At 30.9% G+C, this 27,838-nt stretch overlaps 1 protein-coding gene across 8 annotated transcripts in view; it reads left to right on the top strand.

Annotated features, from left to right (window-relative positions):
- The first annotated feature begins 10,999 nt into the window (after window positions 1-10,999).
- The window catches only part of Mmp1 (Matrix metalloproteinase 1), a 32,442-nt gene continuing 15,603 nt past the window's right edge, over window positions 11,000-27,838 (top strand). For 7 of the 8 annotated variants that reach the window (XR_011108835.1, XR_011108833.1, XR_011108832.1 and 4 more), the window contains exons 1-2: window positions 11,000-11,257; window positions 17,530-17,829. Coding sequence is in view for 3 of the 8 variants with exons in the window: in XM_068772357.1 (XP_068628458.1) it covers window positions 17,671-17,829 (159 nt within the window). In the remaining 5 variants the exon portion in view is untranslated. Of the gene's footprint in view, window positions 11,258-12,098; window positions 12,116-17,529; window positions 17,830-27,838 lie in introns of those variants that run through there. The other variant, XM_068772356.1, reaches the window with a different exon arrangement.

The raw sequence follows: 27,838 nt of genomic DNA, 5'->3' as shown, positions 1-27,838 counted from the left end.
GATTTTCCTTTTATCTTGTATCTATTTACAAATCTTGTACTATAATAATAAGGCGATCACTATAAAACCGATTCTCAGTACCTAAGTCAATAAATCAAGATAAGGATATAAAAACTGCATGGTAGATTATACCATGCTGTTCGGAAAACTCTTTCGATTATTGTTTAACGGGGATCCATTATAATGATTCAGTACATTACTCATAAAGCTTGACACAGAACTTTCCTATCCTAATGACGTACTTTATGGCTTTGTTAAACTATATGTAGGACGAATAGATGATTTGGCAGTGACCACATGGCATACTCTAATTTATCTTACTTCAAAGAAGGCCTGCGTGAGTTGTCTTGAGTCTAAATCGACCTATTTTTAAACTCCCGATGACTAAACGTTTTAAAAGTCTTTTTTTTGTGTAAAAAATATTAAATAGATTGTGTAAAAACTATAAATATTTAATAGTAATAGTCTTTTTTTTGTGTAAAAAATTTTTAATAGGAACGTATAGGAAATACATAATTATTTTATTAATTTTTTTAAGTAATTTCTTACATTTAAATTATTTATTTTCATTTATTAGAATATAAAAATTAGAATTTCCTCAAATTTATTACAATATACTATGACACCGTAGTGCGGAGAACTTTTGTTTATTTTAGTTCAGTTTGAGGCTTATTTATTCACTTCTGATTAATTAGCCCAGATAAATAATAGGAATTACTAAAACTAAATTTTCTTAATTACCTTTTTTGTAAGAACGCGTACACTTGCTTAAATTATATTTACTAATCTACGTAGATTTCTTAATTAATTCTTATTATTTAATTATTTCGATATTTAAAGAGAAGGACGTCGACTGCTGTAATCTAGTGTAGACTAGTGTAACTGCGAACGACGTACTAGAATTATTTATTATAATTTAAAATAAATAAATTGAACCGTTGCGTGGAATCACTTCATGAAGATAAAAAAGTTCATGTTTCATTGTAAAATTCGTCGTATGCAACCGAATTTATTTACCAACCAGAAAACTTTATTACTGACATGGGGTTTTTGCGGTTACATCCAGGAAACAACGATTCATATAACGCACTTTTAGTGACATACGGTCAAAGTGAATCATCGAACTGTCATTGTTTGAATTGTCGCAAGGGGCAACCCTTGTACTCATTCCGTTTGAAATAAATGATTTGACAATATTTCATGCTATAAAGACAATCTCGTACTGGTTTCTTCAATATTTTCATTAAAACTTTGACAGTTGTTTATTTTTATATATCAAGGTAAAGCTAGTTGAAGTGGCAATAGGCAGGCTATATAGCGCGCAGAACAGATGGCTATTGGAATTTTAAAGTTTTTGAGTGAAGACAATGGACCGGAAAACGTATCGTAGGACTTTCATCCAAGGTATGTAGGTAAATGTTACTGATGTCATGACGTCGGAAAACGCTAGTCCAGTCCTATCGAATAGATTTCCTATTCAAGGGGGATATGGGGGTGGTCTATGTCCAGCAGTAGACGTTCTGAAACTGAAATGATAATGAAGATGGATAACGATAAATATGTCTAACTATCCACTAAATTGTATTCTAATATTCGCAATATCATATTATTTGTTAACCAATGTTAAATTTATAACAAAAAGCTAAAAGTAAAATTTAAATGTATGATATGTTATAAGTTATATATTATAGCAAAGGTTCTCGAGTCGCGATCACGAGCCGATAGAAGCGGCATGGGCAGGTCCCCCACTATGTGGACCGACAACATAGATAAGATCGCGTGAAGTCGCTGGATGCGAGCTGCGCAGGAGTGCTCAAGTGCTCGGCGATCTTTGGTGGAGGCCAATGTCTAGCAGCGGGCGTCCACCAGCTGAAAAGAACAAGAATATATTATTACAATTTCATTAATTACTGCGCTAATGAAATTAATTAACGGCGTTTGTTATTTATAATGTTATTCCAGCAATAGATCTCTGAGGATACTAATTACTTTAGTACATTATCGGCATTAGAAAACCTGTTTTTTCTATACTTTGTCCTTCTTTGAAACATTTATATTTTTTTTTGTGTAAATTTTCACGCTTTACGCTAAAATACTATTGTACAGGTATAGACAGCTTATGAGTACTTTTTTCACACTTACCTATGTATTATAATTATTACTATGCTTTATATAGGAACCATTTTATAGTAACTATCAAAAATTTGGTAGCGTATACACATTGCTGTTATTGCAAATAAGCAACACATTTTTCCTATTGTTATGATTCAGAATAATACGTCAATGAAAACATAAATTTTATTGTAACTAAGGATAAAATTGTGAGTATTAGGAAATAAAGAGCTTTGTGTAAGGATGAGTTTATATCAAATATTGATGCTGACAATTGAACTGAATATTAAAGGCGTTAAGAAGATGCAATAAAATTGAATTGAAAATCACTTAAGTTATCCATTACGAACGATACAGTTGTGCCAAATTTTGTTAACGGCTTTGAGTGAGTCACCGAGTGGCCCACAGAGAGCTATTATCCGCGGCTTTATATAACCCAACTGTTACAAAATTTACAGTTGTAAGTTAAAGCGTAATAAGCACGAACTCCTTTGTTTCAGTTATTCAAATGCTGAAAACAACGATACAACACCACCATTGTTGCTGTATCGGGGCCAGATTATTGTATATTATTTTAGCACGTTTACGAGGAACGGTGTAGTTGTTTTCATATAGTTTTTTGTCCGAAAACTGTCTTGATTCTTATTTTCATGTTTATTTTTTTTTCAAAATTTAATATTAATTGCGGTTATGAGATTGCACTGAACAATATACCATTGTTATTTTTAAAAAATTTCATACATCTGGTGGATGTCATCTGTAAGGCCTAGGCCACGATGACCGATATTGCGCTGCCTGCATCCCGCGACCGAATAGTAATAATTAAATTCATTTTGTTTAATCTATTGTTAAGTGTTTGATATTTAATAACTACTGCTGTACGTAATATTAAAGCATGTCCGAAGCTTTTAAATTCCGAGTAGTGTCATAAATAAAAAAAATCACCGGTGTCGCTTTTTATGGTTTATTTGTATAAAGTGATGGAATTACAATGAAGTGACTTTAATAATTATAGATAATATTAAAACTATTTGTGAAGGCATTTCTATTAACAAACAATCGCAACAATCGATTAGGAACCACTTATAGGATACACGTGTCGAATTAATCGCACGTGGTTTAATAAAACATATATTGTTTATAAACTCGTAACTAGTGTACTTATGCTTATTTAATAACGACAATGGAAAACGTTCGATTTATCGGAAATGTACGCACGCAATCTTTAACTTCTATGAAAACAATTGTCTTGCGACTTAGATCATGACCGTCCCCTTCCGCGACTTGTCAAAGATGGACCATCAGTGTAAATCACCAAGTGTTCCGAGGTAATTGGTAATGATTGCCGTTAGTCAGACAGAGCTGAGTCATGGCAAAACAAATTTATATTTTGGTCTGCCGAGCTGTTATTTATGTTATTTTTCTCAAACATGTGATAGTGGTATCACATTCTTTTGTGACTTATTCATACAAATATAATAGACATCGATTACTATTCAAGTTAAAATTGTGGAGAATACCTTGGCAGTAGTACCAGAATACTGGCACAAAACACAGATATACATACGATAACGATTGTATGTACATATAAAGAAATAATTAGATAATATTTATTTGTACTTCCGTTGTGCTTGGTGGAAACGTGAATCATTTGCATAAGAAGAAATGTACGCTTATAATGTCTAAGATATTTTTCTGTAAATTAAAATCATGACTACAATGTATAAATATTTTATAAATAAAATTGATATTCTAAGACAATAATAAAACTAGAGGCCTAGTCGTTTGTATGAATTTAGGTATAAAATAAATAATGTTAAGTGATAATGGTAATAAGAATGTGGACGTGTGGAATTGGTAGAAAAATTTATATCACAGGTAAGTAGATTGCTCAACAAATTATTTTATAGTTTATATCATCGCATGTTGATCGTCTTTGTGGGAAATTTAAATTCCTGCCATGACCACCGTAATTGTTCAAAACTAGTAAACAACAGCGATGCTGCAAATACTAAGGAGTACGAGAGAGATTGACGACTCTTCGGATATTTCAATAAAAATGTTTTTGTGTGAGCATTGAAACAAAAGCTGTCTTTTAGGCGCCTACCTAGCTCAGCGCCGGCGCCTGCGAACACGATTTACTGTAGACACTGTTAAATGTAACGCGATTTATTTTAATGTTCCATTGGATTTATGGCTACTGGAATAATGATTTAAAATATCTCTGCCTTCTTGAACTCCATAGGGTTTCACGCATTCACTGCACACGTCGATTAAAATTCGAATCGTTCGCCAATGTATGTATTTACTACAATCGTTCGGTTTATGACCCAATCAGAAATTCACAATGCTATAAAATGTTTGGATGAATTGTTTGTTGGGTGCTTTAGGGAAAATACTGTATAGTACAATAACAACTATACGAATTCAAAAAATTGTACCGCAATAGCTGCTTGCTCTCTAGGAAACCAACCACCGTCTCTTCATGAGGAGGAATTGCGTAATTTATATGTAGTATTTAACAGTGCGCATTCTGAAAATACTAAGAAAAGGTCCAGTAGAAGTGTAGAGGGCGCGGTCAGCAGCATCGAGTTGAAAAACCTCGGATCGTGATGGAATTCGGTAGCATTTTTTTTGTCTCTACTCGACCGACGACCGGCTGCGCGTACGCGGGGCTCGTGATATCTATTGTTTCGGACAATTTTTTTCATGTTTACTCCTAAACGAGTTCTCAGGTCTGACTCAACGCTTAAATGACTCCAACGTTTATACCTAATCATGCGCATGCAAGAATGTTTGCAAGGCGCATAATTCTTCCTGGTCAATAAGTTCAATTGTTTCGCATGGAGTTTTTAATTGACCCATTGGCGGGCTGTAAATATAATAAAACACATGGAGTTTGGAGTATACTCCATAAGGAAAAGAAAAACTATTGGAGAAATATCTTCGCTATATAGGAATCATTTATATTAGAGCTTTGTGCGATACATAGAAGAGTTAATTAAATTCTAAGTTAATAATGCAACTAGTTGTTAACGATGTGTTCAGCGATGGCTGTGTTATTAACAAGACTACATATTATTTTTATTTTTTTGCGCATTAAATTATTTCCTTATACCATTCTATAATCGGAGCTTTGATAAATATGTATATATATATATATTAATATATATATATATATATATATATATATATATATATATATATATATATATATAAATATATATATATAGTAATAAATATTTATATGTATATATATACATATACAATTACATATATAATTTTAGCCATCAATGTACAGGTATACAATAGGTATATATAGTAAGAATTAGGACAATGAACCGCAGGAGAATTGTGCATGACGCATAACTAATGCTATCAAATTTATTTTCACTGCACCGTATGGCTATTAATCTAGTACATCAATGATTGATATTTTGTTAAGCTTTATTTATATTTCACGGTACCAAAAATTAAAAAGAATCTTACCAACATTATGCAATGTATTCACAAAGTAATATAGTTTCAAAGTTCAACGTCGAATAAATTATTATAAATTAAAATTTCGTAACTTACTCAAAATCTTTTCCAGTATTCTATTTGAATGTCGCGTGTAAAAAAAAACGCAGTCGCTGTTATTGCGCATCACTGCGCTGAGGTTATTGAACTTTTGAACAATTATTGAAAATAGTTCTTAATTTTACATTAAAATCGTCGGGATTTTTGACTTCGGAAAGTCATTTTAATCTACATAGCAGTTCGGCAATAATTTTAACAAAATTATGACTTCGAGCAAAAAACGTCCTCTGAGGCTAAGCAGAATTACAATGGATAGATTCCGTAATCCGATTCCGAAATCTGTTACTTCAAACTTATCAATTGAAAACAGAGCATTCTTAAAAGCATAAAAAAATTAATGAGATAAATCCAAAATGTTATATGTTTGCCCAAAAATTTCAGTCATTAAAAAAACTGGCAGGCAGATCCCTAGAATTAAATGTGAACATATAGCCCTTCATGTTATAATTTGGATTCTCGTGAATACATCGAACCAAAGTATTTTGTTCGAAAAATAAGTAAGAATTATTACAGCTGCGTATTATAATTTTATTAAACTGGTTGGGGAAATACTTTTCCTATGTGAACATTGTTTTTAAAAATATACTAACAACTCTAATAATTTTTAACATGAGTTTGTCGAGTAATTGTCAAAAGAAGCTTATAAACATGGCAATTGATTAATGACAACGTAGCGAATCTTTTTCAGTCCAAGCTTAAAGCCATTGCATTAAAAAATATGATGGCTTTTGAAATAGAAACTGCACTAAAACTGCATTTGAAATTGAAGCGTCCCAAATCAAATGTCTTGAAGTCAGAAGCTGAAAAAAATATTGAAATGAATGAAAAAAAAGTGAAAAAAAACTCTAGTCTATATTTATCTGTTTCTGTTTTCACATTTTAAAATTTGTTAAAGTTCATTTAGGTTATGTACAAAAACCATGTAAATTTTTTTTAAAAGATTATTCCTCTTTGAAAGTCAGATAAAAAAACGACCCTACCAGATGTAACTAGAGATCTTTTAAAGTTTTGTTCGTATTTAGAAGAGGCCTTGAGACTAAAGGTTCAACATCGTTAGTTGCATGTACAAAATTTTCATAACTTTAGAAATATTCTAAATCTATTATATTTTCGTGTAAATTCCTTAAATGAAAAACGAAACTTTATTTTGAGGAATTTTTATGATTTTTGATTTATGGACAAATGTATTAAATCATTTTAAAATTTTTCGTGTAATATTTATTAGCTTATACAAGATATAAAATAGATGTGATTAAAAGATTAAAAAAGTTCATGGTAAACCTCGAAGCTTTTGTAATACAGTAACTAAATACTCAACGTTTGGTGGTGGATAAACTATAAAATTAAGTCCATCCATGCTCAAAATACATGAAAAGTGGGAGGTAGAACAGAGGCCGCCTTCTATTTTATTCAATAGTTAAGCTGGATAGAGGCAAGTTTAGAATTTCTTTACGAGTTCGAATCAGAAAGGAGGACATCTGTAAAAGACCGAAAGTAACCTACATAGCTCAGCGGATTGGCAAGAAGTGCGAAGAAGTGTGAAGAAGCAGTGGTCAGGACACATCTAGTAGAACAGATGACCACTGGGGCTTTAAGGTTCTGGTGTGGAGACCACTAGACCGACCTCCTATAAGGTGAACAAACGAAAACCGCTTTCAACAAGTCCTATTGGAATTCCCTGAAAGAGGATTAAGTCCAGCTGTGGACATGGCTTAAATAACGATGATGGTGTTGAAGGCTGCATGTCCGGTCTGTTCAATTTTTTGCAAAGTTAGAACTTCACTTGCATACAAACAATACAAGTAACATTTTAAAATATTATCGTAAGGTTTTATTATTTACGTGAAGGACGTAACGAACTCATTGAAAGTTCACATTCCGTGATATTTGTTGTTAAGCACATAGGTCATTACTTACAGGTCACTGCCTGTTTCAATGCTATTAAATATTGATTTTAGACTTTTATCTATTAACATACACGCAATAAAATTTACCGAATAACGTGTTTTATGTGAATTCTTTTTTTAAGGCCAAAACATTTTCATCTTTAATCGAATAATTATTAACCTCAAAGAATATATACATAACATAATAACTTTGAGTTTAAGAGTTTTATTTGTTTATGGGCTCCTTTCTCTTAGTCTTCTTCACACACTAAGCCAAATATAAAATAGTCAGACTGTCACATAAATAAAGTATTGAACATATTGATAGAAAGGATGCGGTCTCTTTTAAATCTTTTTCACGGCTGTATCACACGGGTCTATGTAACTGTTTTGTAAAATATTTAATACAAAAGTTATATGTGTATAAACTTGAAAGGCTTGATTATACAGCTCATTTGCCTTTAATTACGGTACATAATATCCAAAAATTAATGATTTCAAACACAATTAATAATGATAATGTAGTAAAGAAAATTGTTTTCAAAATTCGGATTAATATTAAAATAATTATTGTTCAATATCTGTCCCTGCAGGCTTGTTACAGCCAGAAGTTATATGTTCCAATAAAATAGCGTTAAAAATTTCAGTGATTGCTTTACAGGATGTTTGTTACAGATTACATATTATTTTATTGGAAATAAGTGTGAAAGCTTCAAAGTTTTTTGCTGACAAATTATCTATACATTCACCCCTTTAACGCTTATAACGAATCAGCCAGTGTGTCAATGTCGTATAGAATATGCGCAATCAATTACGGATGATTACATGTTATAAGACCTGTTATACCCATTTTTACATATATTTTTTCTATTTCGTTTTTTATTCGAATCTTAGCAAAGGTAAAATTTGTGAACATCATTAAAAAGAAATCGTTTTTAGGAATTCAATGTAGTCATTATAGCTTTTACTCGAAACTAATTTGTGTGGTCATACACGATGAAATTTTGTATCGAAAATGTATTTCTGAGTAAAGGCTTATTGATGATATTATAATATTTGAAAAAAGAGATAAAGTGAGGGAAATCTATTTAAAAGGAATATTATACTCGTAGTAAGGTTAACAATAAACGGAGCTTTTGTGTAATAATAAATATAAATTATTTTATAATGTCAAATAAATTTTATGCAAATATTATGGTTTTAATTTGTCTGCCAACGCACAACTTTAGCGATGCATTTTTAAGTAAACTATAGTTAAAGCTCTATGCATATAAATAATAGGTTCTTGTCTGTATGTTTAATGGAAATTTACAAAGCAGGAAAACGGAAATTTTCAAGAATGAGATAGTTATACTATTACGTGGAAGTTTTATTTCCTTATTTAGAAATTAAGGACTTAAGCTATGCCTCATTAAAAAGTTAAAAGAAAAGGATTCCTTAAAAATTCTGTTTCTATGTAATCATGTGTTGTGATGCTGCTAATACCATCAGTATTGGCAGCTTTTTAAAATAAAGCAGCATCTTGATAAAATTAATAATATTGGAGTATATGTATAAGTTTGTTGTAAGTTGGTTTGAAAATCGAATATGCAAATGACTGTTATAATAAATATTCCTCTTCTCATGTAGTATGTGCTACGACGGCGGGTAACAAAGGCGTCCTTGACCGGGGCCCCTTATGAATGATTTCACCACAACAAAATACCACCAACACCGAGTTCAGGAACCACCCTCTTGTTTAGTCATCACAGACAATAGCATTGTCATGGTGTTGTCGGAAGGTCCCGCGAAGGTTACACCGATACACCACACGACACATCGTCACTCGACGTTATTTTACCGCAACGCTTTGTTAGGAATGAGCATGATTTCTAACGATAACCAGAAAAGCAAGGACGTGAATTTTTTTCTTACTTTTCATGGAAAATTTTGTTATGAAAAGGATTACTTCAGTTTAATTTTTAATATTGCGTTAACATGATATTACTTTAAATAATAACGGCCCTACAAATATTACACCATATTATCACTGCGTCTCAGGCGTAATATACATGTTACTTATACAGAATTTCTAATGGTCACATTCATTACTCTTAACTTCTGTTTAAAATAGGATATATAAATCAACTTGCGTTAACATTGCTTTTCGTGCTACAACCTATATTTGCTAAAAATAGTTATAAGCACAAATTTTTCTTACTATGTGCCAACAATAAATTTGATCAGACTAATTTTGCTAGAGTAATTCTCTGGTGAAACTTAAGCTAAGTGAACATTTTTATAATTTTAAAAATGCTAATGATTTAAACCTACTAAGCCTTTACTTGCAAGTTTTAATACATTTAAAGTATTTAGTTAAAACAGTAATGCATTTATTTTGTGTTATACTGTTTTTGGTACATATGTGGTAAAAGTATTTGTAAACGCTTGTAAATTAGCTTATGAAATGTTGCTCATAAGATTTTTAAAACTATTTGTGTGTATGCTTTTCTTACATAATATAGATAAAAAAAGACATTAAGTAATAAATAACGAGTAGATCACGATATACATAAAAGATGGTAAGACGCACGCCTAATATATAAATTCCTTCTGCGAAAAGCGATCTTTGTAAGAACTAATGCTGCGTTAATTCTTCCCGCTATACAAAGCGCTAGCGCTACTTTTAAAATTTCACATGTTGTTAGAGATACTTTTTTATATTAAAAATAAATATTAAAAAACATTGAACAGCAACACATTGTTATAAGTGAGCCTTTTTTGTTTTTTCAAATATATATAAATAAATTACCTTCAAAATTTTAAAAGACTATTTTCATTAAAGTTAGCGATGTATTTTTTTATATTATGTGATAAATTTTAATGCAAATAAATGAAAATAAAAATGATCCTTTAATGATCAATTAATATAAATGATATCATATTTATTATTGGATCTATGGATAATAGTTTAAAGGATATTTTTACATACGTAAATATTTTTACGTAAGTCCTTTTTTTTTAAAAGTCCTTTTTGTGTTTAAGTACCATTCTTTGATGTCTTACGTTATTGCTTCGATAACATTATAGGAAGAATCTCTCTTTATGAGTGGTAAAATATCTATTTGAAATATAAAGAAAATAACGAACCTAATCACTCATCGTCATCTTTATTTATTTTACGCATTGAAACATTTCTCGGGTTTGATCAAATGATAAATGTGACAAAAAACATTTCGTAGAATAAAATAAATAGAGGAAAATAGTCCTTTCGTCGAAGTAATTGGAGCTTCGCAGTAAGTTAAAGTTTTGTTGAGTAAAGGGGCGAGTGGAGGCTTCGTGTCGGTGGACGGCAGCAAGCAGCGGACGGCGGGCGGCGGGCGGCGGCCAACTCGCTTTTAAATATGAGGGCGCGCTTCGTACTGCACACTCAGCCAAAGTCGCGGACTGCGGTAGGTCGTGCCCACGGCGCCTCGATCGCAGCCGCAGTTTCCCGCCACGCGACACGCACGTTTTCTTTGAAATTTCGTGTAATTGCAAAGAAAAAAGTGAATATCGCGTAACTTTTCGGTGCCTTAGTGCGTTGTGTTGTTTTTCAAGCCATTTAACATAGTTTGTTATAGAACTTTCTCTGCTTAATCGGACTTATGGAAAACACGTGAAGTAAGGATTGAGTGGACTTCGCTAGGACATTATCCAAGGCAAGTAAAAAATCCTTCAAATGACTTATTAATATTAGTTTTTAATTATTCTTTTGATGATTAATAACAACCAACTGTTTCGATAAAGAAAGCTAAGAGAATAAAAAAATTGTTTAAACCTTTGTTGATCAAAGTTTTAATCTAGTGTCTTAAATATGTCCAGAGAATCCTGACTTTATTAAAATCTCGAATTCCTAATTTTAGATCACTTCACTTGTAAACTGAAATTGTTCAAAGTTAACTCTTAAACTCATACAAGGTATTTTGTTTACATTCGCTATATGTTGAATGTAACTGTCGTTAAATAAATCGCAACACCTTCGTCACTTCTTTGGCGACAAATATAGTGAATTGAAATTCCTTACGGTTGTTCCATTACAACTTAAATGCATGCACCACACTCGGGTGGTCATGTTAAGAGTATTAAAATAACGTGCTCGCAGGTCAGTTGCCTTTCTTACACGAACGGAATAAATAATAGGTAATATAAATTACCGATTTATTGTTTCATACGTATAATTTTAACAAATAACAGTATAAAGTTTGTTTTGTGTTACAAAAGGGCAATTGGTGGTACAATTTTAAAACCTGATAGATAATTGTTTCACGAAGTAGAACATAGCATCGTGAACACTGTTATCAGATAAATTCGGTGGATAAAGCCGATAAATGTTATCATGCTGATAAGGTTTGATCTTACATGTATCGTAGTAAGAATTTCTTGCGAAACTCGAAAGGACACTTAACACTTTACGTTAAGTTTTATAATAGTAATTAAAAAAAAAGTACATTGAACAAACATTACAAAATTACGCCGACCATGCTGTGACATTTTGAAATAATATTCCGGATGTACACGTATGTTCCCAAAAAATATAATTTTTTAATCAATATTCTTTTTATTAATTATAAATTTAGTGCGAATCACATATGTTAGTTTTTTTTATGTAAAGGTCAAATGAAATAAACATATGACACTTACACATTGAATATGGTTTTGAGTCATGGTCGCATACGTAATACTTAAGGAAATAAATTTTGTGTAAATAACAAACCTATACACTATTCTCTAGTTAACTACTTTAAAATTTTACGGTGGAATACCTTCCATTTAAAATTGTATATAATCATTTTAATTTAGTGTGTTTTTTCTCCACTTTCTTGTTATTATTGGACATTCCGAAGTTTTAAGAAAGTATAGTATTGTTCTATAAATGACACATATTTATTTCATCTTTTCAAAAAACTCTCTTCCCCAGGATTTATAAAGTTTCGTGCAATATTTATGGTAAATTTTCCAGTCTGCAGTAAGTACTTTGTCAACGACTTTCCCAAATGCAGTAAGCGCATCTAGGGTATACAAGTGACACGGTACCAAATCAAGACGAATGAGTTAAAAGTTCACATATAATGTGTAGGAATTTCCTATTTTTCTTTGCGGAGTGCTCGGGAGTGTAGAGGTCGTGCGATACCTTGCAAACAATCCCTCTAATGCAAATGTGTGTGTACAAAATCTTGGATACTTTTCTATGAAATAAGCAGATCAAGCAATCGGTAATCTCGTATGAGATTCGCCGTATTTTTTATTCAAATCTACAACTTGTTAGGACATTTTCTTCCGTAACAGAAATCGAAGGATAACTATCACTTCTTCCTTTTTCTATAAATTTAACAGACCGTACTTAGACTTCTTACACTAGCAGTATACAATTGCTTTTGAAGGCGCCTTGTTGATCAAAAAGTCCTTGTCAATCAAAAGTTGATTGAAATTGATTAAACAATTTTCAAGTTTTCAAATTGGAATTGCAATTATAACGTTCAAACTGCTGATGAAAAAAATTTAAAGGAAATTCAAATTCGGAATAAAGAAATTTTTAATTTTTATAGAATCAATAATTACTTGTTTTATAGGTACGTAGTCTTTTTCGCAAAGCTCTTTGGGTGGCCTGATGTATTCTATCAAAATGAAAGCATAGCGTGAATCATTGACAAATGATACGCTAGTGCATAAACGTTTTCTTTCGTCAATGCCACCTATTAACAAGCCTGTAATTAAATTACCTTTCAACAAGGTTTCATAGAAAATTTGAAGAAAGACGTTGAAAAAATTAAAAACTTGTGCGAAAAAGTTTGTGCTTAAATATTAAGATAAAAGATACTTTAAGCATAAAAACTGTGCATGACTTATGAGCAATAACAACTTCAAAATGTATCAGTACTCTAATAAGGACTTTGATGGTGGTTAAAATTTTGTAATAGTTTATTTATAAATATATTACTCAGATTGAGATATATTTACATTGAGCATGCTATTGATATTGGCGAAGAGTGTCCGGAAGGAGGAAGTCACTTTCAGGGTCGTGCTGATGCGAATCTATACGCGTCAGCCCCGTGAGAGCAAAGCTCCGACCAGCCAACGCAGCCTACTTAATATTCTCGTATGGCGCTGGACTTGCAATAATAAAACAGGGTGTAAAATGCTGATAGGTGCGTTGCGTATAATGAAATCATTATTTATACAAATCTTTTATCTTTGGACTAGAAGGATAAATTCTGTTTTTTTTTCTATTGGCAGTTTTAGCTGATATAGCTACACCAAGCTTTAGGAAGAACGCAAGGCTTTAACATTTAATTAATAAATTCAAGAGCTCCCTCGTATGCTATGACTCAATTTGTTTAAGTCATTTTACTGGATTGGTAGGCCGCCTAATACATCTTTTATTTTGTAACAAAGTTTTAATTTCTAGCAAATTTGTAACGAAAAAAGGGCCATAGTCAAAACGGTATGCTGTGCTATATTGTCAGTAAATAAAGTTTTGTTTTTAATAATGCTATTTTTATTTTACTAAAAACTAGCTTATTAATTATTGTGCTTCCACATACTTTGTTAACATTGACTATTTTGTATTTTTAGAGTAATTTAGTCTTTGTAACTGCTCAACGATATCTTTTTTTATTACTCCTTGGGATATATCATTCTCACCATCATTATTTCAGATGTATGACGTCCACAGCAAGACATGGGCCTCCCCCATAGACTTCCATTAAAACCGTTTGGAATATATATAGTATACCTATAAACTTCACATCTCCAACGAGTAGGTTGCGCGTTTGATTCCCGGGATGCAATCTTATATAATTCACAGTTTGTGCATTACAGAACAGCCACTGCTCACAAACAAATTTCCATAGAATGAACAGCAGTATCCTTTGCGTGCCACAATTCGACATTGCGATCGCCATCCCGCTTGCCATGAGTCGCGATTAAGGCATATCCTCTTTTAATTACCGTTGGGGAGGCCATTGCCTTGCAGTAGATGTCTAAGGTCTGAAACGACGATGACCTGTGAACTTTACCACCAATAACTATAAGAGTATAATTTACAGAAAATAATGCTAAGTTTCTAGTGTAGCTTTTCTGTAAAAGCTTTAATGGTTGGTTACCTAATTTTATTTGAAATTTAAAGTATATGACGAATCGTAATTACTTTTATTACCATGTATTGAAGTCAGCTATTCGAAAATTATAGTTTTTTCTTAAATTCTAATGAAATTTGAATCTAAATCCTGTTCCGAAACAGAAACAATCTTTTATCTGAAAAAAAAATCAGTTTCAATCGATATTAAAAAGGTTACACAAAGAGTAATAAATATTGATTATCGTTAACTTCATTTCACAAACAATGATTAGTTTGAAACAGATTTTCGGTTCCGAATTTGCATTGCAATAGTAGTCTTAATAGGCAAGAGTTGTATGATAAAAAAAAGTTTCGATAAGTAAAGTTAGGTAAGATATCCGAAGCCAATGCCGGTGAAACTGCTTGTCACGCTCTGGTGAGTGGAACATTGTTGGCGACACCTCTCTACGATTCTCGCTTTCGGCTATGACCTTTGACAAACTCGATCCCACTTTTAAATATATTAAACTACATAATACACGACTACTCATGTATTATTATCAATTAATATAATTATCATAGTTAAATAATTGAAATCACATACATAAAGTGAATTTATTATTACAAATGTATTACGTAGATGATTAATTACTATTTACTATTTACTAGCATAATGCTAAGCATAAAAGTCATAATTACTAATCTTTGGGGCGGTTGGTTATTTAAAAGTTAATTGCTATTTAAAAAAACGGCAGCCAAAGAAACAACCTTGGTTACGCTTTTAAGCTAATTGCTTAAGATTTTGTTGATCGATTGGCTCTGCTATTGATTTTAAATATTTGATTTAGTAATTTTTGTTTACAGCTCAAAGGATGGTGAAAATATTTAGATTGGATTATTAATACGCCTTTTTATCCTTTCTTGTTCAATCAACTTACAGAGATTTAAAGAACACTGTAAGGTTAACAAACCGCCCGATTAGAAACTGCTACTACATAATATGTTATTCTAATAGATGTATCTATCATACGGCAGTTTCCAAACGACAGTAACTAAAACTCAATTTGTATCAATGACAAATAATAAAATCTACGATAAAATATATCTTTAATAATATTGGGTAAAAGATTACGTTACGCTTTTTACATTAATTATTAATTATTTTATATATTATGACTAATGGTACACCTAACCATATTCAAAAATGAAGTTTTATATCTGCAAACAGTCTTCCCTCATTTAGATTATTTGTTTCCGTCTTTACACAAAACAGACAATTCTCGTTTAGATTAGACATTTATGTATACATTACGCTGTACAAGTAACGCTAATAAGTACTTTATATGTAATATAAATAGCAGCCAATTAACAAAGTACTGATATATATTGTAATAGTCATAGGTTATCAAAAACACGCTTTTATTATATTAATGATTTAAGATATTTATCTTACATTTATTTATCTAATTTATTATTTAGTCGTATAGTTATAAAGCTCATGATGCTGACATAATATTACATGTGCCTTGTTAAACGTCACTTCTACTTAGCTAGCCGTTAAAAAAGTATTTATAAATTTTAAAAAACCTTTCTGCTCATTGCCATAAGTTGTCACAAAAAGAAATATATACCAGATTGTAAATATATATATATATATTTAGTTTGAAGAAGATGAAGCAACAATATTATTAGATTTATTTGTACAACAATTCTCCTTATCTTTATCGATTTATGTACATACAGAGTATTGAAAAACCTAAGTACGACAGTACACAAAATTATTGATAAATAAATTGTTAGATTCTACTAACAATTTATCTTCGCCTATAGATAATAATGTTTGATGACAACAAAACCCGCACCTCATTGCTATCGACGGATCTAGGTCAAACAAATGAGTGTAAAAATGAAAAAAAAAATATCAGTCATAAGCATTGAAAGTTTATTACCTAATGCTATTAAGGGAATTGATGTTTAAAACATTGTTGTTTTACATCGTTAATCGTTAATGCCAGTCATTTTCTGTTGACAAATCGATGAAATTATAAATTAATAAATTTTCCTCAATTGCAGGAACAAGTCTGAATCAATTATCAATTAGGTAAATGCACAAGTCGTAGACAGAGACATCGAGTTTCATTAGCAGTTGTCTTTCACGCTCTGAGAGTGCACGTCCAATAATTATTTAAGATTTTATATATTTAAGATAAAATAATTAATGTTTTTTTAGTATTAATTAGCGTTTGTTATTTTAATAACCAAACTATGTTAAATTTTATTACTCATTACCTAATTTTCCGGATCGTTCCTAAATAGATTATAACCTGGATAACTGGATTATAAATGATTCCTTAGAGGTAATTAATGAATGGACACATCGCCGAATTTCTTGCGATGATATAACCTAATCATTCACTTCAAAGTAAAAATTATTGTGATTCTTATGTTTAAGTGTTATAAAAAATGTTTAAATATTGAGTCCGTTGAGACATTCGTGCCAAAGGCTAGAATCCTAGGGTTTTCTTCCATTTTACTGGTAACACTGTTTATAAAATAAAATACTTGATACATGTATATATTTCTGAACGAACTTTATATCCTTTAACAGATACTACATTTAACAAATCGACATGAAGCGAAAGTTAAATATAAATTTTAAAACATTTTTTTTCATTACAAGAACGACAACAGTTTTTATTGAAGTAAGTGAAGCTTAGCTATAAGACTTGGCATATGACTAAGGCTGATGTACGAAAAACTGATGTACAAAAAGAGAAAGATGAACGCTTAACAGTAAAACTTATAACGTATTTTTCCTCTTCGAAAATGATATCTTATCAATATTATAATCATATCTTATTTTCTTTGTTACAGAACCATCAACTAATTCATCACGGACTGAAACATATCAACGAGAACAATAAATTTATAATTATTTGTAAAATTATTATAAGAGTAATGAGATATCATTTTAATTAAGAAAGATATTTTGTATACAATAGAAAGTACAAATAAATGAGCTTAATAACTACAAGAGAGAATTTTACAAATATCAGCATGGCGTTCGTAAGTTTAAAAAGCAGTTTAAGGATATTATGGACTATGGCGGCGGCGTTTGTTTTTCTAACGAGAAGCAGCGCCGCGCCTACATTTGGCGACACAGATAAAGCTATGGTAAGTAATTAATCAACATTTTTTTATATTTAAAACTAACGCAAAAACCAATTAAACGTTTAGGTATTTATATATATTTTATCTAAATATTTAGTTATTTATTTACATTTTCATCAAAATAAGAAAATAAGTATAAAAAAATCAAAATAATGTCAGTAGTAACAACATTTAATTTATCTTAAAGAAATATTTATTTTTAAAAATAAATGAATAACATGTAAAAAACCTCTTTGATTGAATATACTTTTTTACTTTATTTTTGAACGGTTAAAATTCACTTAATCGACTTTTTAAAGTTAAAGAAATTTATAAAAATTGTTTGATGGCTAATGTTTAATTTCGTTGTAAAATTATAATTGCTTCTCAATAAACTATGTCTCAAATTATAAATTCAAATTCATTATTAGCATAATTTAAAAAAAAAAGAATATCTTTCTTAGTCACACCGCAATACGTAAATGCCAATAACTTATCGTAATCAAGATCGGAAGTTCACCGTCACCCGTGATTCATTTCGTTCTTGGAAATTTGCTAAACGGGCGCTTCTAAATTAAATTGTTTCCGAGTGATTCCATAGTAGTCCCACGTCCGATAGTAAGTTGTAGTTCATTCAGAAGAAGGATGTTATCCGACCAAACTGTAATGCTCTGCAGTTGCACAGATCTATCCACACGTGTTTGATTTTTATATCGTATGCGTAATACATGACTCACCGTTAAGTGTACCTATGTATCAGTATTGGTCATAAATGTTATATATTCTATATATTCAATAAAGTTTGCGTCATTTCGAGCGGTAGTAATTAAATAAGAGTGTTTATTTTATGAATCAGCATTACATGTAAAATAAACATATTATTAAACGTTCTCTGTGAAATATAAATTGAATAAAAAACATGAATAAGTTGTAAAATTAAATCGAAATATTATACTTATTTTAATAGAGCATCACATCATATTTACCGATTTTATTAATTGAATTTTTACAATTTTTTACAAAATGGGAAATAATAATCGTCAAACATATATTACAAGAGATTCATCACCAAAACAATTTAAGAAAAATGATTCATAAGACTTTTTGAATTAACCTAAAATCTAAACTGTGTAATTTTATTTTTATAATTGTTATTTTAAGTAATAATAAGCAAGATACAAATATATGTAAATATATGCATATGTTTAATAAAATACACAAAAATTATTCCCATTTTCTCTGGAGAATAATTTTGCAGATTTCATTCATATCTTTTGAAAAGTTTAATACTTCGTAGAAGGTTCTTATGAACAATAGTAAATTGCAAACGTTGTCGTTTAATATTTGCTACATTCATTTTAAAGTTAAATTGTTAAATAAATTTATATTTTCTATTAAAATGCGATAAGCCAATATGTTATGAGGGTACATAGTCTGCTTGGTCAGTAGTTTACCAATAAATAACAATGTTCACGCGAACATATAACACCGTAGTAGGTGTATAACACTACTACATTAAGTCTCTTGTTCTCGTAATAATAAAAAGCGTAAAGTAATTCAAACTAACCGCAGAACATGTTTTTGTTATGTCACTCATATCCGATATCCAGGATACGTTATCCGGAAAGATTATATAAATTGGTCACCAACAATGCTATGAGTCATGGGCATAGGTAGCCATATCCGACGTTGTTCGGGTTTAAGAGGAAACACTTATAAGACACCGTTTCTCAGAAATCAGCGGGTGAGATGTGACTCACGAAACCAGTCTCTGTACACGCTTGCCGCTAAGTTCTAGGTCATAGAGCACCGACCACTCGTATTTAAACTTTGCGTCAATAATAATGATAACGGTTATTGTAAACATTGAACTTTACTGTTCATATCTCTTTCCTAAAATATATTAAAATTGTTATCTTCAAATAGTATACAAAAAAATCTCATCAATATTTGTATTCGTTATACCTTTATAGCTTTGATGCCTTCATATAGATTAAAAAAAATAAACAAATTATTTAAAAAGTCAATTAAAATTACAACAAGGAGTAAAAGAGTATGAGTGTATGCAATTAAGTTCGTCATTCATTAAATCATTTAAAAATAATTTTTAAGTTTTTATCTAAAGTTATTTCGTGCTAAAATCGCAAACATGCATGCAGTTTTATAACAAAGAGTGGTAAAGTATAGAATCCGAAATAAGTAATGTTTTTAATTTTACTTTCTTTACCTTTACTGACAATCAAATAAACACCTTTTCTAGTTTACTGTAGCGATCGTTGTTGATAATGATAATAATTAACAATTAAATCATTCAGCCCCTAGACACCCACTGCAAGGCATACACCTCAAATATATCTAAGGGGCAATGTACCGTAATCGCTACGTTTGGCAGGGGAGTTGTGGGTTAGCAGTGTTATGGTACGCAGAGAACGTTGCTAACCCATCCTCTGGAAACTTATTTGTGAGCAATGGCAATCCTTTATAATAATTGCACAAAGTGTGAATTATATAAGATTGACGATCGCAAGTCTGTGTCTTCTATCCCTGGGTTACCACTACTCGGTACAGTAAAATAACTACCTACAATTAAATTTTAATTACAAGACGTTAAAACTTACGATTATAACTAAAAATATTTACATTAATATTGCAATCATACACTATCTGACGTCGTAGGCATGGCTGTTAAGAACACCTCATTTAATTCTTAACTAATAATAAAAATAGCATGAATACCTTTACCGGATCTTAAACGATTGATTTTTCAAAAATAGATTCGAATTAGCAATTCGAACACATCTTATTAGTAAAGCTTATTATAATTATGTTAAGATTAACTGGAATTAATTTTAATTCTAATTAAGTTATTTTCCAACCTTGACTCTGACAATTGATTCGTTTTTTTTTTCGTGCGGTTTGGAGAATAATAAATAACCCTCGTGATGTCAAGGCAAATGTACGTACCACTAACCTGTTTAAGGTTTAGCACAAATAAGTTTGTTAATCAATATTGTTGCGCATTTATACTAATGCTTATTACAATAATATTTATACGGGCAATGATATTTAGTTGAAAGTTTTAAGTTTACTTATGTTTTAATTTTAATGTATAAAAAAGTATTAATAACGTTTTAATCTACGTAAAAGATAGCCATGTAAAAAAAGCATAATTATATTAGTTTTAATAATAAATGTAATTTATGTGTAAGTTACAAGAAGAGAATTACTTTGTAAGAAGAGATTACTTTGTAATCAAGTTTTTCTACATTCACAAAATAAAAATATAAAAGGAAAGCTCGTGGTTTTTAATCGATATATGTAGGTCTAACAAAAAACAGCTGCGTAGTATCGCTACAATAATTATTAGCTTATAAACGAATGTAAATCATGGTGCTACTAATAATTACCATTTTAAACCATTCTGTAATAACCAACCAATCACAGTAACTTGTTTTTAATTATCATTAAGATCATGTTTTTATAAAATAACACAAAGTGTCACCAGAAAACAAGAATCTTGTCTAAAATTCCACATACACATTTTAAAAACTCGTGTACAAAAACATTCACGCTTTATGTATAAACTAATCAATGGTACATATATGGACTAATCTCAGATACCAGAGCTGGTTGATAACTTTATTGTTAATATTAAATAAAACAGCTGTCACTTCTTAAAAAAAAAGGTTACTAACATCTAATACTTTGTTAAACATTAACAGGTATTAGACAACCAACATGTCGTTAAAATGTCTACCACCAAGGTGTCTTTATTAAAACATTTTGCGAGATATAATTAAATTTAAAAAAGTAGTGTTTAAAATATTTGTATCGATTAAAACCAACTCGGATTTTTATAACAATTCAAAATTACTAATATATAAATGTCATTTTTAAAAATTACATATTATAAATTCGCCTAGTATTTATTTTTGTTTCAACATTAGTATGCTGTAGACAATCTATGCATATTGAAGCATACATATGCAATTAAATGAGTGGTCTGAGTGGGACAATGTCTGAATCAGCTGTGATAAAAAGTATTGAACTGCTAAAGTCGTTACTAGGATACGCTTAACTAAAGACGAAAAATACGCGTTCCTTTATGATACTTTATCACGAAAGTGAAATTCAATTTTTTTTGAAATAGAATAATTGCAAAATTATCTTTGTTTTGTTGTTTGTTCAAAGTATATGCAAATATTACGTGACTGAATTAAAAAAAGCATTTCCTGTTAATTGAATAAGTACTGTTATGATTAATGTACCCTTTTGGGGAAGGGTCATTATCCTGATAAATTCCTGGGCGAAGAACAATGGCCCAGTCAGAAAGTGCGTGAAACCAGTGATGTTCTTTGTTTTCATCGATTCTGACTTCGCGATTAATGCAGTATCAAAATTCGACTCATGCACTATCGAACGGACATTTCTCGTAAAATTTCCTACGGTGTTTGGAGCGTTGAACTTTGCAAATAACCTTCTTAACCGGTACAATTCACCCGGATAATACTCGTTCGTTATTGTCATAAATTTAAATATAATATTTTAATTCACAATTATCCGTTCTTGAAGTATTAACACTCTGGGAGTCTGCAATATTAACAGTAATATTTTTTTATTAGTATTATAATGGTAAAAAACTACGATTGCTTGTTTCTGTGGTCTATAAGATAAGCACTACAAAAATATCTTAACGCTCAAAGATTTTTTTTATTTCGCGGAAGAGAAAAGATAACATAAAGAACGGTTAAATTTGTGAGATTTAACGAGCACATGAAATGAGCTTAGTTCCAAGAATAAAGCCTCGTCAACAATGATATGGGGGACTGGAAGTTTATGCCGAGTTTAGGTCTGTAAAAAATGTAAACATAACAGCCATACTTTAAAGTAATCCGCTAATAGATTGCATCTAATAGTATGATGTAACTTCAAACGCCGCCGACATATGTACCGACCGGGTCAGCTGTGACGATAGCGCAATTCAATTTATTTTTCAAAGCTAAAGGCTAGCCTATGAATAATTTATGCACAACAATTCTTGCAGTAAGTTACAATTTGGAAGTTCTTAATTCAAACATATTAGAAAAATGCGGTCATTATCCTATTATAGGATGGTTCTATTATAGGACTCATGACGGAGGTACGTCATCAAAATACTAAACGTGATTCAAGTGATAGTCTTAAGTCAAGGTCTTTTTTAAAGAGCCTTCCGCTCAGTTACTCCATGGAGCGCAAGAGCTTCACTACATGATAATATAATTAATGTAATGTAATGAAATATTAAATGTAATGAAAAAAAATGCACGACAAAGGGAAAAATCTATGTAAAAAACACATACATAAATATACGCATAAATAAATAAAATGTGGTTCGAGTACGGCTAGTAGATTAATTTTTATTCCATCGTTAAGGTACAAGGAAGTTCATATGGAGAAACCAAACGGAAAAATTGCGTGGAAAAATAGTTAAAATATAAAAACAAAAAATGTCATTTTCTAAAATACATTACCATGAATATATAATCATAAGTTCTAGTCACCACTAGCGGTCGTATATGCAAGAAAGAGGAGGCCAAGATTAAAAAGGGACACACGAGATTGTTAAGTGACGGCTTTACATTTTTCTTTTCTTCCACTGTCCTGCTGCTTCTGACAAGTACTTACGCTTACTAAATGTGCAATTGCAGCAAGTAAAATAAATCTTTGTTTATTATTAAGATATTAAATAGATAAAGTTATCTCTGGATTGCGATTTATTATTTTTTTTTTTCTAAATGGACTGAACTGCGACAGGCCAATAACTTCAGACGGTACGAATAACGTGTGTCGGGGAAGCTGGTAGATGTATATTTCCTTGTAACGGTCAACGCGCTAGAGATGTCGCATTCGGTCAGTGTTTTTACGATTGACACCTGTGACAAGTCATGATGCGGCGGCGACAACTCGTGCATGCGCGGCACGCACGCAGGAAGCGCCTGCCGACCTTCAACACGCGCTCCACGGCCGCCGTCCTGTACTCATTGTTCGCCATACAACTCGCAGATATTATGACAAATCATTTTTATCTATGTTTTACTTAACTACACTAGTTTACTTTACTTAAACATTGATAATAATATTATGTACATACATTTGGTTATGGGTGTAAAAGATTTATAGGTATGGATGTCTAGCTAATTTTCATTCAATTAATATATGCTAATAATATCAATTTATAAATGTCGTAATAATTAATTAGTAAAAAAAACTTTTCCAAATTAGGATTACTACATATTAAAATTTGACTAGCGGTAACCCAGCGGTAGAGGACTGAGATTTAAAATCGTCAGTCGTTGGTTCCATACCCGGGATATAATCCTATATAATTCACACTTTGTGAAATGATTACATTACAGTAAACTGCCTACAAACTGTTTGCAAGAGTTTCCAGAGGACGGGAAGCAGCGTCCTCTCTCTGCGTACCATAATACTACACTGCAATCCCCAACCCGCCTGTCAAGCTTGGGGTTTATAGTATATGATAGTATCGATATCTTTGTAAGGGTTCTATACCTTACAGCGGGCTGAAAAGACGGCGACGACTTATTAAAATTAATTATTGTATACCATCTGCCTCTGCAAACTTTATATTGCCTGAAGTTATTGGTCTGTCGCATCCAAGTCCAATACAAAAAACAATGTGACATGTTTCAGAGGGATCACTTTATACGAGGATTGGAAATGGGTGCCAAAGCTTTTTGAGAAATGTGATATACATTCCTTTTAAAGCGTTAACACCTGTAATCAATCATCCTTTATAACCACACGAGTAAAAATGGCCATTTGTAATTCTTTATTTATAACTCGCAATAGTAAAAATTCAATACACGTTGGAAAGATTGTAGATAATCAGGTGATCATAGTCTATTCTTTTAGAAAAGTAAAGACAATGCATACACGTGACCAATGTGCGTGCGACCGTACAAAGGGCAGACATGCACTGTGAAAAAAGTATATTTTCTACCTTCTACTACAGGAAAATGTTAGTTCACACGCGATAGTTTCTATTAAAAACTTTTGTCGATAACTTTATAATTGAAAGTAATTAATGTTGTCATTATTTATTGCGTGTTCGAATAAATAAGATAGAGCGTTAATGCGAGATAAGCTAGCTCGTTAAGCGATTATTTAGTTCTCTTTTACCGCAATTGTGAGGCTGTGATAATCGTAAGTATGCACAATTTCTGGACATAGACTTCTCCCACAGGTTTCGAATAGGACCAGTTGTAATCGCCCTACAGCCAGCATCTTCCTTAGTGATCTTTACTCCAGAACTCCAGGGTCACAGTGGTCACTACTTCTAGGCGCTATGCCTATATAATACCCAGCCCACTACTACGTCTAATTGCTTTATATATGTTATCCTGCCAAAACACTAGGTTAACAAGCAGTATACATATACATAGACTTTAGTACATTTTTAACAATTTGTTGGTGACAATTGTTTTAAATCTGAGCAACCGGTAGAGGTTCTGTTATCTCCGGTACCGAAAAATCTGAATCAAATTTGGAAAATACATTTCTACTGACAGCGTATACCGAGGTTCTCTTGCGTCCAGTCTCTATCTCGAGATAAGAGCTTAGTCGGCTACGATCCTTTGAAGGAAATATATGGCGGTCTAAGCCGAGGTTCCGTTTGCTTTAGCACTCTGCCTTTCAAACCCAGTAAACCTACAAATTCAAACAGATGTGCACATATACATGTTAAAAATAAAGAAACGAAACCCAAAAAATAAATTTTATTAAAAATAACGGTAAAGATAAAATAAATATATATTTTTTTACAAAAAATTGATCTGTTTACGATCGTTGACCGATTGATCTTGATATTAGATGTTGTTTCAACCGCTAGTAAATAAGTCCAAATTAAAGTCACAGTTTTGTATGTTTTAAAATATTAAATAGTTGATTATTTTATATAAATATTGACCCACATTGTATGAAAGAACATAAGTTTTACTCTAATTTAATAAGTTTTAAGTAATCTTAAAATAGTCGTTAGTTATATTTTAAGAACACAGTAACAACAGTTGAAAAACAGTACACAGCAACAACAGAAGACAACAATAGCAAGAACCGTATTAATTATGTATTCTATAAGTATCTAATTGCCAAGGTTTATTTGCTTGATTTTTATATCGAGTCATCGCAGGATGTTTGTTTACTTGTAACGGGCATTCTTGTTGATCTCGTGTTATTAAATAGTCAATTAATTGTAATCTTTGATTAGATTTAATAATTAAAACAAGAACTAGCATCAGAAAAAGCTATGTTCATTTTTATGCTCTAGACGACCGTGATGATAGTATAATGGAGACACACCTTGCCCATTGTAATGTCGAGCTACTAAGGTTTATAAAAAAAATGTTCAACGTAGAACTTGCGTTTACATACGCTTTTTTATGATACGATTTCTTTAGCCTAACATTCTTAATATATGTACCACCGAAATAAAAACTGCATTCCCTGGTTATAATTGAATGTGTAAATATTAATTACTTTATCAATATAGCGACTTTATTAATTTTGGTAATTTTTAATCATAAAAGAGGTTATTTATTAAATCAATGTGATAATGATTAAAGGCACTAAATTGATAATTATAGATTATTGAAACAGATAATTAATAACTAACATATGATACGTTTATGGCTAAACAAAATTATAGATAATAGAGAATTAAATGAATACATTAATAAATATTACAAAAATTATAATGTGAGAATACTTATGATGTAATGAAAATAGATTAAGAAATAAGGTTTTTGTGTCACAATAGAATAACCAAACAGATAATTGTACGCTAATTAGTACATGTTCATACCAAGTGATTTAATAAAAAAATAAACCTATTGTATTTATCAAAATATAAATAATGGTAGAGATAACAAACAAGTACGAAACGAGAAATTATAAAAACATATAAATAAAAAATAATGAATGTAATTATTTAAACGTGTTAATAAATTGCGTTCCTATATCTACACGTGTTGGTAAACGTTCAGGTAACTACGAAATAGATCATAGATCTCTGTTATTATTTTGAATTATGTTAACGGGTGCACTATCTGTAATGACTTTTATGAATAGTTATACTTAAACAGATTAATAATAATTTAAATGATCCAATTACGATATAAAACTTCGTCGCAAATGTTATCGTGTCGACTAGTCATGCGCAGAATACTTCTACAGTACCAGAAGTTAACGGGCGAAGGCACGTGTTGGTATAATATATAGTAAATAACCTATTATCATTATTTTGTTTGCACATAAAGAATCTTAATTACAGGAATATATAATTATAAATAATTCAATCAATCAGGTGTTATGCATCATAATTTTATACAACTCTATTTATTAAATTTATTGTAGAGTTATATATTATATAATTTGTATAAAAATTATCCATTGATACATTAGTGAAAATTATGGTGTTTAATTAATAACATTTAGTGTTCTATTTATGTAATAAAGTAGTAAGACTAACTAACTATAGAATATCATCAGTTTGTAACAATCGATAAAAATGGCAATGGAATCCGAAATAATGTTCCTAAAATGGAATTAGAGACGCACTTTTAACGATATTTGAGTATAGTAGGTTATGCGACAAGTTAAGAAAATGAGAGATTTGTTAGTAGGGTCGTGAGATATACGTTTTTAGGAGAAGACAAAAATTAAATATTTGTTCTTTCCTAAATTCTGATTCTTTTATACGATAAAACATAGTTGTTAGTTGCGTAATAAAACCTCACAAGAAGCCTCTAACCGTGTACGAAAGCATATTTAAATAAAATCTTAGTAATTAACTTTTGATTTTGGTAAATATAACAAATGAATCGCTTAGTAATGAGGTAAAAATACAGATGAGAACCTATGATACAGACCTAACATCTAACTTATTGCGAAAAAAAAAACATACATATTCTGTCGAGTGAATACAAATAACGATTTGGATAGGACAACAAAATAACAAATTGTTGCAAGCGCT

Source organism: Battus philenor, unplaced genomic scaffold (assembly GCF_028537555.1).
Source record: "Battus philenor isolate CCGP_79_NKW_IND1 unplaced genomic scaffold, ilBatPhil1.0.hap1 SCAF_5, whole genome shotgun sequence".
Lineage (NCBI taxonomy): Eukaryota > Metazoa > Arthropoda > Insecta > Lepidoptera > Papilionidae > Battus > Battus philenor.
This window is presented reverse-complemented; position numbering and strand designations above follow the sequence as displayed.